The 19,394-nt window shown below is 42.1% G+C and overlaps 1 protein-coding gene across 2 annotated transcripts in view; it reads right to left on the bottom strand.

Annotated features, from left to right (window-relative positions):
* Positions 1-682: 682 nt before the first annotated feature.
* The window catches only part of LOC130357922 (uncharacterized), a 60,224-nt gene continuing 41,512 nt past the window's right edge, over positions 683-19,394 (bottom strand). For both annotated transcript variants that reach the window (XM_056560675.1, XM_056560676.1), the window contains exons 3-6: positions 18,280-18,597; positions 15,033-15,111; positions 1,164-1,261; positions 683-1,086 (exon numbers count right to left, since the gene is read on the bottom strand). In XM_056560675.1, the coding sequence (XP_056416650.1) occupies positions 1,034-1,086; positions 1,164-1,261; positions 15,033-15,111; positions 18,280-18,597 (548 nt within the window). In that variant the 3' untranslated portion in view covers positions 683-1,033. The remainder of the gene's footprint in view (positions 1,087-1,163; positions 1,262-15,032; positions 15,112-18,279; positions 18,598-19,394) is intronic.

Genomic DNA, 19,394 nt, shown 5'->3' with positions numbered 1-19,394 from the left:
GCCCTTTTTGAAGATTGCTACCACATTTGCCTTGCACCAGTCCCTCGGCACAATACCAGACACCAGAGAATCTCTTAATATCTTGAATAAGGGTACAGAAATTATTGAACTTAGTTCTCTAAGAACTCCTGGGTGTAATCCATCCGGGCCTTGAGATTTGCTTACATTTACTTTACTTAATTTACCTTGGACCATATCTACATTAAGCCAGTTCAGTACATTACATGATCTATTACCAGCACTGGCCCGGTCTGCAGCAGCTCCTCCCTCTTCCTTTGTATATACAGAACTAAAGAACCCATTCAGTAGCTTTGCCTTCTCTTGATCACCAGTGACCACCTCCCGGTTATCATTTTAAGGGGTCCTAAGTGCTTTGTCATTGTTTTTTTTTGCATTTATATATCTTAATAAATATTTGGGATTTATTTTGCTTTCTTTGGCCACTAGTCTCTCATTTTGAATATTTGCTGTTTTTATTACATTTTTACAGATTTTATTATGCTTTTTGTAATGTTTTAGATTGAACTTGATTGATGTCACTTATTAACTATTCTGTTTGTTATGTCTTAAAAGCAGAAAAAAGTTTACAATTTTTTTTGTTAAATAATTTTTTTTATTCCTTACATATAAACACAAAATGTATAAACCAAATCCCTTATAACATAAAGAGACACATGCCAGATTTGTAAAATAAGTGCTTGGTTGTCAAAATTGGCCAAATTAATGTGTTACTGAAATTATAGTGTGGTTTGTTTTTTATTTTTGTTATTTTTTATATACGTTGAAAAACAAAATAGGTATGAATAAAATAAATAAAAGTTAAAAAAAGTTAATTTCTAATAAACTTCCTACAAAGTCAGACATAAGTTTCTCATAAGGCTGTTAACTGAGCAACTACTTGCTGAGTAACAGGTATAATAGATTATTTGAAATAACCTTGCATATACATATTTAACCCATTTGATGTTCAAAATAAAGGCATAATTGCAATTAGTAATACAGTGTGTGAACGGTCATGTATCCAGGTTTCAAATCAGGTCCTTTTTAGTGATCGATTACACATCAGATGAATGTAAGATAAACTTTCTGAAAGAGAACAAGAAACATGTCAGTATTGTACAAATCTCTACATTTATATAGGTACAAGTCATTTTCAAACTCACCTAAAAACTTTTGATAATAGCTAAAGAGGAGAACACACAGTCCCATGCATAAAAAAAGTATCCAGCGTAGAATATCCCAGGTTCTGTGGTGCTCATTTCTTTAAAATATCAAAAGAGATTAACACAGTGTTAGTAATTGATATGACAAGCTAGTGCTTAAAGGGAAGTGCTTAAAGGGAATCTGTCAGATGGTTTTTCAAAGTGAATAACTAGTCACAGAAATGAATAGAGCCTTGAAGCCACATTTACCCGTATACCTTTATTGGTACACAGTATGGCCTGTGATGGGAGAAATTCCTTGTTTTTGAACTATCCTAATGAGCAGCAAGATCCAAATTACCATAAGTGTATGCAGCCTCCTTACTCTTTCCCAGCTCTTTCTTCACTTGTCTGTTTCAATGGGTTTTTCGTGTGCAACTCTTGTGTGTTTTTTTTATTTATTATTCCCCTTGTTTATTGAGCCACTCTCCATATACTTCTCTCTTTACAACTGCCTCTTTTACCACCCTTCTCTTTTATGTGATGGATGTACACTTTCTCTTGGCCCTGGATGTACACATTCCCTATTCTGCCTTACACTGCTCCCTTGGTCTCTGTTTGGAATTACTGCCCGCAGGCACAAGGTGAGACTCGACTTTTGGTCCAGCCCACCAAAAGGTGAGTCTGGATCAGGGCCGGCGTTAAGGCGGGGCAAACTAGGCAATTGTCTGTGGGCTGCAACAATGTTTGCGGCTCGGGGAGTGTGTGGGAGTGCAGCCAGCACCATTTACATAGTAACATAGTAACTTAATTCATAAGGTTGAAAAAAGACCAGAGTCCATCAAGTTCAACCTATAACCCTAATAAGTCCCTCTTGAGTTGAGATGACCCAGAGGAAGGCAAAAAACCCTCAAACTAGAGGTAAAAATTCCTTCCCGACTCCAAATATGGCAGTCAGATTAAATCCCTGGATCAACCTTCTGTCCCTATAAATCTAGTATACATAACCAGCAATGTTATTACTCTCCAAAAATGCATCCAGCCCCTTTTTGAACTCTATTACAGAGTTCACCATGACCACCTCCTCCAGGAGAGAATCCCACAGTCTCACTGCTCTTACAGTAAAGAACCCCCGTCTGTGCGGGTGTAGAAACCTTCTTTCCTCTAGACATAGAGGATGCCCCCTTGTTATTGATACAGTCCTGGGTATAAATAGATCATGGGAGAGATCTCTGTACTGTCCCCTGATATATTTATACATAGTTATTAGGTCTCCCCTAAGCCTTCTTTTTTCTAAACTAAATAACCATAATTCTGATAATCTTTCTGGGTACTGTAGTCCTCCCATTCCCCGTATTACTCTGGTTGCCCGTCTTTGAACTCTCTCCAGCTCCACTATATCTTTCTTGTGCACTGGTGCCCAGTACTGTACACAGTATTCTATGTGTGGTCTGACTAGTGATTTGTACAGCGGTAGAATTATTTCCTTGTTGTGGGCATCTATTCCCCTATTGATGCACCCCATGATTTTATTAGCCTTGGCAGCAGCTGCCCGACACTGGTCACTACAGCTAAATTTACTGTAACTAAGACTCCTAAGTCCTTTTCCATGTCAGTTGTCCCAAGTGTTCTCCCGTTTAATACATAATCCCAGCCCGGATTTTTCTTCCCCATTTGCATTACCTTACATTTATCAGTGTTGAACCTCATCTGCCACTTCCCAGCCCAAACCTCCAACCTATCCAGATACATTTGTAACAGTTCCCTGTCCTCTATAGTGTTTACCGCTTTACAGAGTTTAGTGTCATCTGCAAAGATTGCTACTTTACTATTCAACCCTTCTGCAAGGTCATTAATGAATATATTAAATAGGACAGGACCCAAGACGGAACCCTGTGGTACCCCACTAGTAACAGTCACCTAATCAGAATAAGTACCATTAATAACCACCCTCTGTTTCCTATCATTGAGCCAGTTACTTACCCACTTGCACACATTCTCCCCCAGCCCGAACCTTCTCATTTTATGCACCAACCTTTTATGTGGAACCGTATCAAATGCTTTGGAAAAATCCAGATATGTGACATCCAGCCCCTGGTCCAGTCTGGAGCTCACCTCCTCATAAAAGCTGATCAGGTTAGTTTTACAGGACTGATCCCTCATAAATCCATGCTGATACAGGGTCATACATTTATTTTTATCAAGATATTCCAAAATAGCATCTCTTAGGAAACCCTCAAACAATTTACATACAACCGAGGTTAAACTAACAGGTCTATTATTCCCGGGGTCACCTTTTGACCCCTTCTTAAATATTGGCACCACATTTGCCATGCGCCAGTCCTGGGGAACAGTCCCTGTTACTATAGAGTCCCTGAATATTAAAAATAGGGGTCTGTCTATTACATTACTTAATTCCTTTAGAACTCGGGGGTGAATGCCATCTGGACCTGGTGATTTGTCTATTTTGATTTTTTGTAGGCGGCACTGTACTTCTTCCTGGGTTAGACAGATGACCTGTACTTCTTCCTGGGTTAGACAGGTGACCTGTACTGGGGAGTTTACCTTATCACACTGTATTTTACCTGGCATTTAATTTTCCTCAGTGAATACAGTGGAGAAGAATTTGTTTAATATATTTGCTTTTTCCTGATTCCCGTTTATAATTCTTCCTCACCATTTTTTAAAGGGCATACACTTTCATTTTTGACCTTTTTGCCATTTATATAGTTAAATAACATTTTGGGGTTAGTTTTACTCTCTTTGGCAATGAGTCTTTCTGTCTCTATTTTTGTGGCTTTTATCAGTTTTTTACATATTTTACATTTTTCTCTATATCTTTTTAATACTTCTTCACTGCTGTCCTGTTTTAGTAATTTAAATGCTTTATTTTTGTCATGTATTGCCCCCTTAACATTTTTATTCATCCATATTGGTTTTCTTTTATTTCTGACCCTTTTATTGCCATAAGGTATCTTACAGTAAGAATTTAAGACATTTTTAAAAGTCTCCCATTTAGTGTCAGTATTGTTCTTTTTGAGGACATTATCACATTTTATATTGTTAAGGGCTTCTCTGAGTTGATCGAACTTTGCCTTCCTAAAGTTCACTGTTTTTGTGGCCCCTCGAGAGATTCCCTTATTGAAGAACAAGTTATAATGTATTATGTTATGATCACTATTTCCTAGGTGTCCATCTACTTGCACATTAATTACTCTGTCAGGTACATTGGGTAATATTAAGTCTAGTAGGGCACCCCCTCTGGTAGAGCCCTGCACCATTTGGGACAGATGATTTATTTAGCTATAGTCAGAAACCTGTTTCCTTTATGAGATTCACAGGTCTCAGTCCCCAATTTATATCAGGATAGTTAAAGGGGTTATCCAGGAAAAAACTTTTTTTTTATATCAACTGGTTCCAGAAAGTTAAACAGATTTGTAAATTACTTCTATTAGAAAATCTTAATCCTTTCAGTACTTTTGAGCTTCTGAAGTTAAGGTTGTTCTTTTCTGTCTAAGTGTTCTCTGATGACACGTGTCTTGGGAAACACTCAGTTTAGAAGCAAATCCTGATAGCAAACCTTTTGTAAACTGGGCGTTTCCCGAGACGCTTGTCATCAGAGAGCACTTAGACAGAAAAAAACAACCTTAACTTCAGAAGCTCATAAGTACTAAAAGTATTTTTTAATAGAAGTAATTTACAAATCTGTTTAACTTTCTGGAGCCAGTTGATATATAAAAAAAACTTTTTTTCCTGGAATACCCCTTTAAAGTCCCCCATTATTATCACCTCATTTTGATTTGCTGCCTTGCTTATTTGCCTCAATAATTGATCTTCTGCCTCTTCCATTATGTTTGGTGGCTTATATCAAACCCCTATCAGAATTTTTTTATTTTTATCTCCATAGTGCGGCCTTCAAATTGGACTTTTTTGACAGACTCCTCCCCCTTTCCGTTTTGTCCGATCCTTTCTGAATAGACTATAACCCTGTATGTTGACCGCCCAGTCACAGGTATCGTCCAACCAAGTCTCTGTTATACCTACTATGTCATAATCCTCCTCAGAAATTTTCAACTCAAGTTCGTCAGTTTTATTGGACAAACTTCTGGCATTAGTCAACATGCACTTCAATGGTGTATGTTTTTTTTCCCTATGATGCCTACCCCTATTAACTATTCTAACCCCTCCCTCCGCTCCACCCCCAGGTACATTAACTCCTTCACAACAAGCGACATACATGTACGGTGCCGCGAAGTGTCACTTGGCGCGCGGCGACGTACATGTACGTCGTGGGGTTCCGGGAGCGCCGTGTCATCGGTAGCAGTGATCGGGCCGGGATGACTGCTGTTATCTAACAGCAGGCATCCCAGCACATCGCCGAGGGGGGGCCTGAGACCCCCCCATGACCGCGATTGGCGCAAATCACAGGTCAATTCAGACCTGCGATCTGCGCGATTACGGGTCATACGGGTCACTGGTGACCCGGTGACCCAGAAAATAAGAGGGAGCAGGGGTGTCCAAGACACCCTCGATCTCCCTGAAGGGATAGGAGTTTGGTGGCAGGGGTGCCACCCCTCCTATCCCTGCTATTGGTCGGCCGAGCAACCGACCGATAGCAGACCGGCAGAGGGGGGGGGGGGTTAAAGTTCGGTTCCCCCGCTTTGCCCACCTGTTGGTGTCCGGGCAAAACGGGGGAACTGTCCAGGAACCGGTGCCGAAGGTCCCTTACCTGGATCCCGGAGCGCGATCCTCCATGCGGGGATCCCCCACGTGCGGCGGCGGCAGCAATTCATCCGGGTCCTGCCAGGCGAGTTGTTGTCTAGCAACATCCGGAGGGCCACAGTTTACAGTGGTCTCTAAACCGTGGCCCTCCAGATGTTGCAAAACTACAACTCCCAGCATGCCCAGACAGCTGTTTGCTGTGTGGGCATGCTGGGACTTGTAGTTTTGCTATATTTAGAGGGGTTCAGGTTGTAGATCACTATACAGTGGTCTCAAACTGTAGCCCTCCAGATGTTGCAAAACTACAACTCTCAGCATGCCCAGACAGCAGTTTGCTGTCTGGGCATGCTGAGAGTTGTAGTTTTGCTACATCTGGAGGGCCACAGTTTTGAGACCACTGGACAGTGATTTCCAACCTGAACCCCTCTAAATCTGGCAAAACTACAACTCCCAGCATTCAGGAACAGCATAAGCATGTCTTGGCATGCTGAGAGTTGTACTTGCGTGCCTCCAGCCGTTGCATAACTACATCTCCCAGCATGCCCTTCCGCAATCAGTACATGCTGGGAGTTGTAGTTTTGCAACAGCTGGAGGCACACTGGTTGGAAAATACTGAGTTAGGTCATAGAACCTAACTCAAGGTTTTCCAACCAGTGTGCCTCCAGCTGTTGCAAAACTACAACTCCCAGCATGCATGGTCTGTCAGTGCATTCTGGGAGTTGTAATTTTGACCCCCTCCCATGTGAATGTACAGGCTACATTCACACTGGCGGCAGATTACAGTGAGTTCCCCGCTTCAAGTTTGAGCTGCGGCAAATTTTTTCCGCCGCAGCTCAAACTCCTAGCGGAAGACTCAGTGTAATCTGCCTCCAGTGTGAATGTAACCTAAAAACACTACACTACACTAATATAAAATAAAAAGTAAAACACTACATATACACTGCCCCCCTACCCCTACCCCTACCCCCCTTCCCCAATAAAAATGAAAAACGTATTGTACGGCAGTGTTTCCAAGATGGAGCCTCCAGCTGTTGCAAAACAAAAACTCCCAGCATTTCTGGACAGCAATTGACTGTCCAAGCATGCTGGGAGTTTTACAACAGCTGGAGGCACCCTGTTTGGGAATCACTGGCATAAAATACCCCTATGTCCACCCCTATGCAAGTCCCTAATTCAGGCCTAAAATGCACTCTCTCACTTTGGAGCCCTGTTGTATTTGAAGGCAACAGTATAGGGTCACATACGGGGTATCGCCGTACTCGGGAGAAATTGCCTAACAAATTTTGTTTTTTTTTTTTCTCCTTTTACCCCTTATGAAAAGGAACAGTTGGGGTCTACATCAGCATGTTAGTGTAAAAAAATAAAAATTTTTACACTAACATGCTGGTGTTGCCCTATACTTTTCATTTTCACAAGAGGTAAAAGGAAAAAAATGCCCCACAAAATTTGTAACGCAATTTCTCCCGAGTACGGAGATACCCCATATGTGGGCGCAAAGTGCTCTGGGGGCACACAACAAGGCCCAGAAGGGAGAGTGCGCCATGCACATTTGAGGTGATTTGCACAGGGATGGCTGATTGTTACAGCGTTTCTGACAAACGCAAAAAAAAAAAAAAAAAACACACCCACATGTGACCCCATTTTGGAAACTACACCCCTCACGGAATGTAATGAGGGATGCAGTGAGAATTTACACCCCACAGGTGTCAGACGAATTTTTGGAACAGTGGTCCGTGAAAATGAAAAATTTTGCACAGCCCACTGTTCCACTGGGGTAAATGCTCACTATACCCCTCATTACATTCTGTGAGGGGTCTAGTTTCCAAAATGGTATGCCATGTGTTTTTTTTTTGCTGTCCTGGCACAATAGGGGCTTCCTAAATGCGACATGCCCCCAGAGCAAAATTTGCTCTCAAAAAGCCATATATGACGCCTTCTCTTCTGAGCATTGTAGTTCGCCCGCAGTGCACTTCAGGTCCACTTATGGGGTACCTCCATACTCAGAAGAGATGGGGTTACAAATTTTGGGGGGTCTTTTCTGCTATTAACCCTTACAAAAATGTGAAATTTGGGGGGAAACACACATTTTAGTGAAAAAAAATATATATATTTTTTACATATGCAAAAGTCGTGAAACCCCTGTGGGGTATTAAGGCTCACTTTATTACTTGTTACGTTCCTCAAGGGATCTAGTTTCCAAAATGGTATGCCATGTGTTTTTTTTTTGCTGTCCTGGCACCATAGGGGCTTCCTAAATGCGACATGCCCCCGAGCAAAATTTGCTCTCAAAAAGCCAAATATGACGCCTTCTCTTCTGAGCATTGTAGTTCGCCCGCAGTGCACTTCAGGTCCACTTATGGGGTACCTCCATACTCAGCAGAATAAACCCCCCCCCAAAATTTGTAACCCCATCTCTCCTATTAACCCTTGCAAAAATTTGAAATTTGGGTGGAAACCCACATTTTAGAGGAAATTTTTTTTTTTTTTACATATGCAAAAGTCGTGAAACACCTGTGGAGGTGAGGCCTAACCACAGGGCACCAACATATATGCCTAGGCCTACTCCGGAGGTGTGGCCGAACCAACTGGCACCAGCTGTAGTACCAGTGGCCTCAGCAGCTGCCATTAATGTTGTTGTGAGCGTGGACCCATCAGTGGCACAGTCCCGGCTCACAAATGTTTCTTGGGACACTATTGTAAACCCCGCGAGGGAAGCCCAACCTCGTACTCCTCTCTATATGTCGCAAAGTAGGAAGCACGCTGATAGGCGAGGTTGGGAGGAAAGAAAATCCAACTTCTAAAGTCATCATTTTTGTTCATTCACTAACTATGTGGTACACTAATAACCTCTTGTTGTTAAAGGTTTTCTTCAGTTCTGCAACACGTTCCAGAAAAAGTGCCTGGCAGGACTATGCCAAAAAGTTCTCCTGTTTGCAATGTAACCACCTTCATAAGTTTGTGCCCAGCCCCTGGCCGAGAGACTCCTCGTCTGAGGAGATTCTAGTAAGTTTTTGCCCGGCATAGCCGTGTTTTCATTCAGGACTCCATAATGTAGGTGGACTGTAGAGCCTTACATGACCATTAATGTACATGTTATAATAGTAACATATTTTTGTGCACAAAATTTTGCACTCCAACAGCAGGTAACCTGAATATCTCAAGTGTTGTGCTGCTAGCATGTAACCTTTGTATTCCAAGCAAATAAAATGTCTGGTTACATAAAATGTGAAAAATAAAAATGGTTTACTGTACAGAAGTATAACATCCCTGTACAGAAGTACATAATTCCTGTACGGAAGTAAAGAAAAAATATATATATTACTTACAGGTGTTATAGTGTTTTCTTAAAGGTTACTCCTCTGGGAGTAAAATTAAACGCCACCCTTCACTAGCGCCTAATCAGCCAAATACCAATCAGATATCAAGACTGACTTCCCTCACATTCATAAAATCCAGTGTACACATAATCCAGTACATAAACTTCAGTAGTGTACATTCAAAGTCCATGTTACGCCGAGCGCTCCGGGTCCCTGCTCCTCCCCAGAGCGCTCGTGGCGTTCCTCTCTCTGCAGCGCCCCAGTCAGACCCGCTGACCGGGAACGCTGCACTGACTCTGCCGGCGGGGATGCGATTCGCATAGCGTGATGCGCCCGCTTGCGAATCGCATCCCAAATCACTCACCTGTCCCGGTCCCTGGCTGTCACGTCCTGGCGCGCGCGGCACCGCTCCTTAGGGCGCGCGCGCCAACTCACTAAGATTTAAAGGGCCAGTGCACCAATGATTGGTGCCTGGCCCAATCAGTCTGATTAGCTTCCACCTGCCCCCTGTCCATATAACCTCACTTCCCCTGCACTTCCTTGCCGGATCTTGTTGCCTTAGTGCCTAGAGAAAGCTACTACTGTGTTTACCATTACTGTGTTCCTGACCTCCTGCTATCACTATTGACTACGAACCTTGCCGCCTGCCCCGACCTTCTGCTACGTCTGACCTTGCTTCTGCCTAGTCCTTCTGTCCCACGCCTTCTCAGCAGTCAGCGAGGTTGAGCCATTGCAGGTGGATACGACCTGGTTGCTACCGCTGCAGCAAGACCATCCCGCTTTGCGGCGGGCTCTGGTGAAAACCAGTAGCAACCCTAGAACCGGTCCACCGACACGGTCCACGTCAATCCCTCGCTGACACAGAGGATCCACATCCAGCTAGCCGAATCATAACAGTCCAGTACACATAAATTATAACATATACTCATAAGAAAAGATAGGTATATGTATATATCTCACAAACAAATAAAGAAAATGAGTCTTAGGGACTGTAACATGTTCTATATCAGTCCATACCACTGTTATGTACAAATGTCATGTAGTAATATTTTCTTTTTATCTCTACGTGTTCAGGATGCTTTTGTGGCTAGAAGGTATTCCTGTAGCTAACTAAAAAAATACACGTATTCAGAATGGTAACAGTAAGTGTAATTGTTATCTAGATGCAGAGTTTTAGGGGTAAGTGTGCAGTACCGATAGACCCTAGTAGCTAAGGCATTGGGCAGGAAGCTTCAGGCAACCCAATCTGCAACCAGTGTATAACAAGGGAAATAATATGTGGTATTATATCAAATATATGTCAATAAAAAGGTAACAGTGAGATTAATTTCAGTATGTAGAATCATTACAGTCATTATACATACTTCATGTCAAGTGTTAGTCAGAGATTTCATAATCAAATATCTACATGGCAGTCAAATGTCAGACATAAATCAAATATCCAATGTCATGTGTTGATAAAGTTTTCTGCTATAGACGGATGTTATAGCTAGGATATAACTAATTATATCTCATGCATAATCATTAGAGATGTGTAATCTAAAAAACTAAGGTTATGTGGAGATACCAAAGGTATGAAAATATAATATGACATGACAATCGTGTTATTCATGTTTTTGGTGTTATTGCTAGTACAGTAATCCCTCGAGATGCGATGGCCTCGACATACATTATTTTCATACATACGATGGCCTCTCAGAGGCCATCATAGGTTGAAAGCAGTATCGACATACGATACTTTTTGTCGGGGCCATCATTAAAATTTGCGGTCCTCCGGTAGTGCTGGCTGCCGCAGCTCTTACCGGACTACCGCTGGGCTATTAAGCAGGTTTACAGTACATACTGGTGCATGCCGGTGCAGCTAACCCCCGTGGTGCCGGTGCAGCCTCCATGTGGCGCGCCGATCCTCACTGTCATGTGACAATGTATTGTCACATGACAGTGACGTTGCCGGCCTGCGCCTCGGTCGATGAGCGCCGCCGGGAGAGGAAGACGTGGAGCTGGTGAGTGCTCATTTGCATGGCAGCGGCGTAAACCCTTCACCCCATGGCAGCGGCGGCGTTAACCCCTCACCCCATGGCAGCGGCAGTGTTATCGCTGCCGCGGGGGGAGGGGTTAACGCCGCCGTTGCCATGGGGTGAGGGGTTAGCTTAACCCTTCAACCCATGGCAGCAATAAAATTGCCGCGGGTTGAGGGGTTAACACTACCGCTGCCATGGAGTGAGGAGTTAACTTAACTCTTCACCCGATGGCAGCGGCAGCGATAAAACTGCCGCTGCCATCGGGTGAAGGGTCAAGTTAACCCCTCACCCCATGGCAGCGGTAGCGTTAACCCCCCTCTCCTAAGCGCAGCACAAATCCAAAGCCCCACCAGGCCTGGCCCAAAGCCCCACCAGGCCTGGCCCATAGCCCCACCAGGCCTGGCCCATAGCTCCACCAGGCCTGGCCCACAGCCCCAACATGCCATGGCCCAAAGCCCCCACCTTGGGCCTTTCTCAAAGCCCCCACCTCAGGCCTGGCCCCTGGTTGAAATTTCATGGACTCAGGAACCAATTACCAGTTTTCCATAGAGATATGTACTCAACATATGATCGTCTCGGGGCTCCGGAACCAAATACCAGTTTTCCATAGACATATGTACTCAACATATGATGGTTTCAAGATATGATGGTCCTCCCGAAACCAATTACCATCATATGTTGAGGGACCACTGTACTATTTAGTGAGTTCTAAAAATGTTTTTTTACTTATCCCATTCTGTTCGTGAACAACTTCCCCAGCCATCCTGTTCATGAACAAGTTCCAGAGCATGTATGGACATTATTTAAATGCACAGAGACTCTTTATATTGTTTTCATAATTTTTGTTATCATCAGCCTGAAATGGGACATTTGGATTAATGCTTTAGGACTGCATCCGGCCCTCTGGCCATTTCGTTCCTCTCCCTAAGGGGACCTACGTTGAGGACGACTCTTCTTAAGTAAGGGGGTTTGTGGTATCCTGGTACAGGACATGGTCCTGTACCCTTCCTAAGTCCCCTCAGGAAGAGTCCCTGCAGTCCATAGGGCTCTGCTGCAGGGCTTCCTCCCTTGCTCATCAGTTACTGCTTCATATAAATATGCACATAATATTTCTGTATATTGTTCAGTGTGAATAAAGTTGTACAAATGTATAGGACCTTCCTGGGTCATGTGATCTACTGTCATGTGATGTACCCAGAGCTCCCTGGGTACAGGACCTACAGGCTTTGCAACCAATGGGCTTTAGTCCAGCCTCCCTAGTTTATAAGGGGCTGCAAGCCCAGTCTCAGCAAATACTAAATTCATCTCATCTAGGCCAAAGCCTACGGAACCTGCAGCCACTTCAAAACGTGAGTTATCAAGCTCTATCTACAATTCTAGTGACTACTACTCAACTCAAGTATACAATTAGTAGCACAATGTCCTGCATAAATCTCAATACTACAAGTCCCAGCAAGCCTTTGAGGTATCCTGCATCCCGGTTGCCTCTAAAGAAACTGCATAATTGTAAAGACTGTTCCATAAGAAGTTTAAGTAAAAGTTCCTTTTATCTCATAATTCCTGCTGTGGACATTCCTTTATTGCCTGCCGTTTTTTGGGTTGGTTGTCGGCAGGGCCTTATACAGACCTTAGGATCAGGCGCGATGGTGGTGGTGCCCTCTGCCACAAAGAGCAGTGGCTGCTTATAGTGGTGATGGGTAGCAGGCATGCCTTGTCATACCACGCACTGGTTCAGAATCTCAATATTACAATGCCATTTTGTAAAAGTTGGGGGCATCTGTTTTTACACAGTGCACCTTTTGGTAAAAAATGACACACTATGTCTATTTTGTAGGTCCATAGGTTACAACAATACCCAATTTATATAGGTTTTTTTTCTTACTACTTTAGTTTTTGTACAAAAATGAGTATGCTTAAAATTGTACTGATTCTGATCCCTATAACTCTTTTATTTTTCTGTATATGGGGATGTATGAGGGTAATTTTTTGCGCTGTGATTTGTAGTTTTTATCGGTACCATTTTTGTACGGTACCATTACGGTATTTGGAGTGACCAAAAATGTGCAAATCTGGTTAGTGCACGATTAAGACTTTTGGGGCCCTACTTTAAATTTTGCCCAGGGCCACGCTAAGCCGAAAACCGGCCCTGATCTGGATTCAGAAGGCCCTGCAATGGGTAACAAATGACATTTTCTTTTAGTTTTAACAGCAGGAATGTTCCAAGAAACACAAGCAGACACAGGCCTCCATAACCAGCAGGAACACATTTTATTGTTACAGAACCATTACTACTGTCCTTAGCTTACCCCTTGGGGCACTAACAAATGTCTACTATAACTCACACTAGACATAGTAACATAGTACATGAGGTTGAAAAAAGACAAAAGTCCATCATGTTCAATGTGTCCTTTCTCCCTTGTTGTTGATCCAGAGAGGCCAAAAGATAAATCCTAATGAGGCTGATGACAATTTCCCAATAACAGGAGGAAAAATTCCTTCTGTACCTATAGATTTAGTATTAGTGTTATTACTCGAAATGCATCCAGGCTCTTTTTGAACTCTTTTACTGAGTTCGCCATTACCACTTTCTCTGGCGGAAAGCTCCATAGTCTCGCTACCCTTTTAGTTTAAAAACCTCAACTGTGCTGGTGTAGAAACCTTCTTTCCTCTATGCATAAAGGATGCCCCCTTGTTATAGATACAGTCCTGGGTATAAAGAGATCATGGGAAAGATCTCTGTACTGCTCCTTGATATTATAATACATAGTTATTTGGTCGCCCCTTAGGGAAATTTATTTTTAGAAAATAGACAGCTAATTTTGATAATCTTTCTGGGTACTGTAGTCCTCCCATTCCTGTTATTACTCTGTTTGTCCATCTTTGTACTGGTGCCAAGTACTGCGCACAGTATTCCATGTGTGGTCTGAAATTTTTCCTTGTTGTGTGCATCTATGCCCCATCACAACAGTCTTTCACAACAGAGCAAAAGGAGCACTTACACGGCCTTCAAAACTATTGGGCAGTGAATTCTGTGTCTGTAAACACAGCCTAAAGGTGGCCAATCTAGCATATTTAGCATCTGGAAATGTTAAAGGGGTTTCCCACTATTCAAAAATATGGCTGCCAGGTCATCTCCAGTCCATTTGCCACCGATGGAGTTGGCTGGGCGCGGAAAATGGCCGGGTGGACCGTGTTATGCAATTTTCGTAAATCCCACTGCATTAATGAGTGTTGTGCAAACAGTGTAGACATGCTAGTTATGCAGTTTATGCCCCTTCCTATTTTTTTTATCTGTGCGAGCAAGATGGTTCTATAGATTTACATTTGGTCATTTACAGCTTGGTCATGTGAAATGCTACTGGGAGGGAATGCGCTACGCACACACTTCTCCCAGCAAGCTCTACTGATCGGTCAGGGTCTGAGTGTTCTTTTCTGCTATCAAAGGTATTTTTTCTGTTAAATTACAATGCCTTTTTAACATTCTGCTTATATATTTGGCTTATGTTTTATTTTGCGAGGCACAGGCGCATAACTTTTATTAGAACTATCACAATTTTTTATTGCTATCGCGCTCATGGTTGCACAATAGCAAAAAAAATCAAAGTAATGTAGTTACGCTTTGAGAATGTCCTTATGGCGGGGTACATGTAGATAGACGTTGGTTAACATTTTATGCAGCATTTCTTACGCATTGAAATTTATTTCAGTGATGGCAAACATGAATTGACAAAATAGTCATATGGGCCTCACTCGGAGTGTTTCATTTTTACAAGTCACAGACATAAAAACAATATGGTAATTTAAAGATAGCAAATAATACTGTCACTTACTTGCCATCGACTGTAGAGTTACTATTCTGTCCATTGCTGAAATTGGCTTTCACATCAACTGGACTTATGTATTTTGAATCTGTAAAGATAATTCAGTTAAAAGGGACTATCCAGTATTAGAAAAACAGCTACTGTCGTGCAAAAAACAGTGCCACACCTGTCCTTGGTTTGTGTGTCCTTTGCTATTACAACTATGATTCATTCACTAGCTGAACTTAGCTGCAATACCACACATAAAGTGAGAACAAGATTTGTGCTGTTTCTGGGAATAGGCAGCTATGTTTGTCTGCTTCTTAGTATGCTTATTATGTCTTTATTTTATTTACCTATATTATCTTGAGCTGTGTTGAAAGAGGTACTTGACAAGGTGGAGAGCTTAAAGCTATTATACATTTCCTCTGAGAGAAATAAGGAATATTTAGCCAGTTATTTTTCTACAAACAGAGGCATAACATGTAGCGTCTTACCCCAATGCTAACTTTGTAATAGGCTTTCCACCTATCAAGTTCCATTTACAATAGTGGTGTCTTTTCATGTGACAGTGGGACCTTTGAGCCAGGGCATTGGTATAACTCCTCTTCTATTATGCCTTATCTTTACTTCACACTTATAGAGCAAGAAAAAACGTGGTCTCAAAAAGCAGGAGTTCTCAACCCCAAATGCAGTTGTGCATTTATGCTGGGGGAGCAGATCCTGCCCTTGTAGTCTATTGCTAAGGGCAATCCCCAGCATTAAATGCATACAATGGGGGACACCTGCAGCAGACTACAAGTGCCACAATGGCATCCTACACCCGATGAAAGGAGTAATACATAAATTTAGGTGCACTACTGTGGTAGATGTAGATAGTGCCATATGGCTAACCCTCAAACTGATGTTAAAATTGAGACATTAGCCAGTATATCCTTTTATGAAGGACATACCTGAGCCCACACACCAACGCCAAGGTTTCCCAAGTAGCACAGGACCTAACAGTAAACCTACCTGTGCTGTATGGGCAATACCAGGGGTCAATGGGCAATTACAGCAGCATTAGGTCCAACTCACAGCCTGTTCCCAGTTACCTCCAGTGTGACTGAGCACACATGGTAACTGGGAGCAGGCTGTAAGTCACTGTCTACATCTACCACAGTGGTGCACCTAAATGTATTACTCTTCACACTTATAGATATGCTTATTTTGCAGGTATATGATACATATAATATACAGTATGAGTCCACCCCTCATATTTTTGTAAATATTTTATTATATCTTTTTATGTGACAACATTGAACAAATCACACTCTGCTAAAATCTAAAGTATTGAGTGCACAACCTGTATAACAGTGGTTAATTTTGTGTCCCCCCAAAATAACTCAACACACAGCCATCTAAACCTTGACCACAAAAGTGTGTACACCGCTAAGTGGAAATGTACAAATTGAGCCCATAGTGTAAATATTTTGTGTGGCCACCATTATTTTCCAGCACTGCCTTAAGCCTCTTAGGCATGGAGTTCACCAGAGCTTCACAGGTTGCCCCTGGTGTCCTCTTCCTCTCCTTCATGAGGACATCACAGAGTTGATGGATGTTAGAGACCTTGCACTTCCCCACCTAAGGTTTGAGGATGCCCCAAGAATGCTTAATAGGGTTAAGGTCTGGAGAAATGCTTGGCCTAGGTCATGCTTATTGTTCGTGTATCTCCGTCTCTCCTATAGAGATGCATGGAGGGGGCGTGTCGGCCACTTCTTTGTTCTATGGTCGACACACCTCATTCATGCAAAGAGCTGGGCCCAGATCCCAGAGGTCAAACCCCCTACAATCTGACACTTATCCTCTATCCTGTGGATAGGGGATACCTTTCTTGAGGGTGTGTTCACACGCTAGTAATTAGCAACGGGTTTCCCGCTGCAGGAAACCCGCTGCGAGTTACGCTACCATTCATTTGAATCGGTCTGCCGACAGTCCGCAAATCTGACACTATTGCGGACTGTCTGGACCCATTTAAATCAATGGTAGCATATCTCGCAGCGGGATTCCTGCAGCGGGCAGCCCGCTGCTAGTACTAGCGTGTGAACACACCCTTAGACTGGATAACTCCTTGTGTGCATTTTATCTGAATGTTTTATCATATTTGGAGTGAGGAAATCTTTACTCTGGTAACAGAATAGGTAAAACTAGGCTTCTAAGCTTCTGCTCTACTATATTAGAAGCAAACATGAAAATGGTGCAACTAACATAAAAAGGAAAGGAGGTTATTTAGGTCTTGTGGGACTGTTTATTGCTTATTAGAGATTTTCTATGTACGGTAAATATAGTGGTATGATGGTAAAGAATATTAAACTCCGTAACAGAAAAACTGAGATAGCTGTAAAGATATTTTCTGAACTTTTCATTTTTATTTTTTTATGTAACCTTAAGCACAGGTTAAATATATTTTTGTGTTTTCTAAATATCTTATTAAAGGGGTATTCCAGTGCATAAAATGTAATGTTATGCTGGGCAGTAGAAAGATAATAAACAAACATATGCTTACCTAACCCTGATCCCCTGCAGGTCACACAGCTACTCCCATTCTTCTACTTTTATTTATTTTGCGGCTCATCATTCATCCTGCTTTTGAGATTGGCTAAAAAAGGCAGATCCTGCTTTTAGTGACTAGTGTTGAGCGGCATAGGCCATATTCGAATTCGCGAATATTCGCGAATATATGGACGAATATTCGTCATATATTCGTGAATATTCGCATAGCCGTAATATTCCCGTTTTATTTTCGCATATGCGAATATTCGCGCATGCGAAAATTAGCATAAGAGAAAATTCGCATATGTGAGAATTAGCATATGCACATTTTCGCATAAGCGAAAATTCGCGCCCCAGTCTCACACAGTAGTATTAGAGCCTTCTTTACACCACATAAGCTGGAAGCAGAGAGGGATGATCACTGTGATGTGTACTGTGAAAAAAAAAACAAAAAAAAAAATGAATATTCGTAATTACGAATATATAGTGCTATATTCGCGATATTCGAGAATAAAATTCGCATTGCGAATATTCGTGAGCAACACTATTAGTGACCAAAAGAATGAGAACTGCAGCCGAAGCAGTGGTGGATTTGGTGACTATTTATATTACTTGTTTCTACCCCTTTCAGCTAAATTAGTCATTCATAGCAAAACTGATTTTGTTAGTTCTATTTGTGTAACTTTTCAGGATATGTTATACAGCTGAGACTGATAGCATTGTCCCCATAATATCCAACTCTTACCTGAAGTTACCAGCAGCAAGATTTCCTTCAAGATGATTTCACCTCCTGACTCACGACACTGATATAAACCGCTGTCCCAAAGTTCCAAGTTTGTAATCTTCATTACCAGAACTCCCTTTTGTTCATTAACAAACACTAAAGATCTTGAACTGTAGTCCATATTCCTGTTTCCATCAGAATGAACCACCCACTGGAGTTTATCTTGACCCATTATCTTGTACCATGCTTTTGACCATTTCTGTTTCTTATTATATTCGCAATTCATTTCCACAGTAGTAGACGCTTTAACATTAACCACATGTAATTTGGATGGTAGTCCTGTAGGTATTAATTAATAACAAATAAATCATAATGTATACAAATATAAAATACAACATGATGTATGACAATTCATTAAAATAGTTTTTAACAGAAATGCATCAGTTCCTGTAGTTGCTTGTTGTCTCCACTAAAATTTCATGTATTTATTTATATGCATTTATTTGAATGTAAATCTCAATAAAATTGTCAGCAAGAGCTTATAAGCCTTACTGAAAAATCACCTAACAAGACTCCTATGATATCTCACTGACATGTTATATCAAGTAGTCAGTACTCTGCTCAAATAGCTCAAAAATTCAGCATGCGTTATGTCTCAGACAGATATGTATATGATTACAGGTGTGGTCTGATTAGATTAGGGTCTTGCCACAAAAGGCCATACAAGTGCTTCTCCAGATGTCCTATAAAAAGCCCCTCAGAGGCTACTTTTGGGTAGTGTAACTCTTGATGAGATTCACTAGACGTGCTCCTACAATGCACTCAGAGAAAGTTTGCCCAGCTGACTTTGAGAGGGCGTGCATCATTGGACTGAGAAGCGGAATGATAATTTTGCTGAATTGTCCACCATCCAGCTGTTTTGACCAAGCTGTAAGTGGTGTTGGAAAAAATGGTTACGTAAGGGCATGCACACATTGTGAACAGACTCCAGACAGCCCAGTTAGACTACCAGTAGGCAGGACCATTTGATCCACCGCCAAGCACGAGCAGCTTACAATGTATCCTAGTCCACCATCCAGACACAGGTGGCAACTTCATTTCACACCCCTGTCTCTGCCTGGGCCATTTTCTGTGGG

The sequence above is a fragment of the Hyla sarda genome, chromosome 2, assembly GCF_029499605.1.
Source record: "Hyla sarda isolate aHylSar1 chromosome 2, aHylSar1.hap1, whole genome shotgun sequence".
NCBI lineage: Eukaryota > Metazoa > Chordata > Amphibia > Anura > Hylidae > Hyla > Hyla sarda.
Note: the sequence above shows the minus strand (reverse complement) of the source record. Positions and strands in the feature narration are given on the sequence as shown.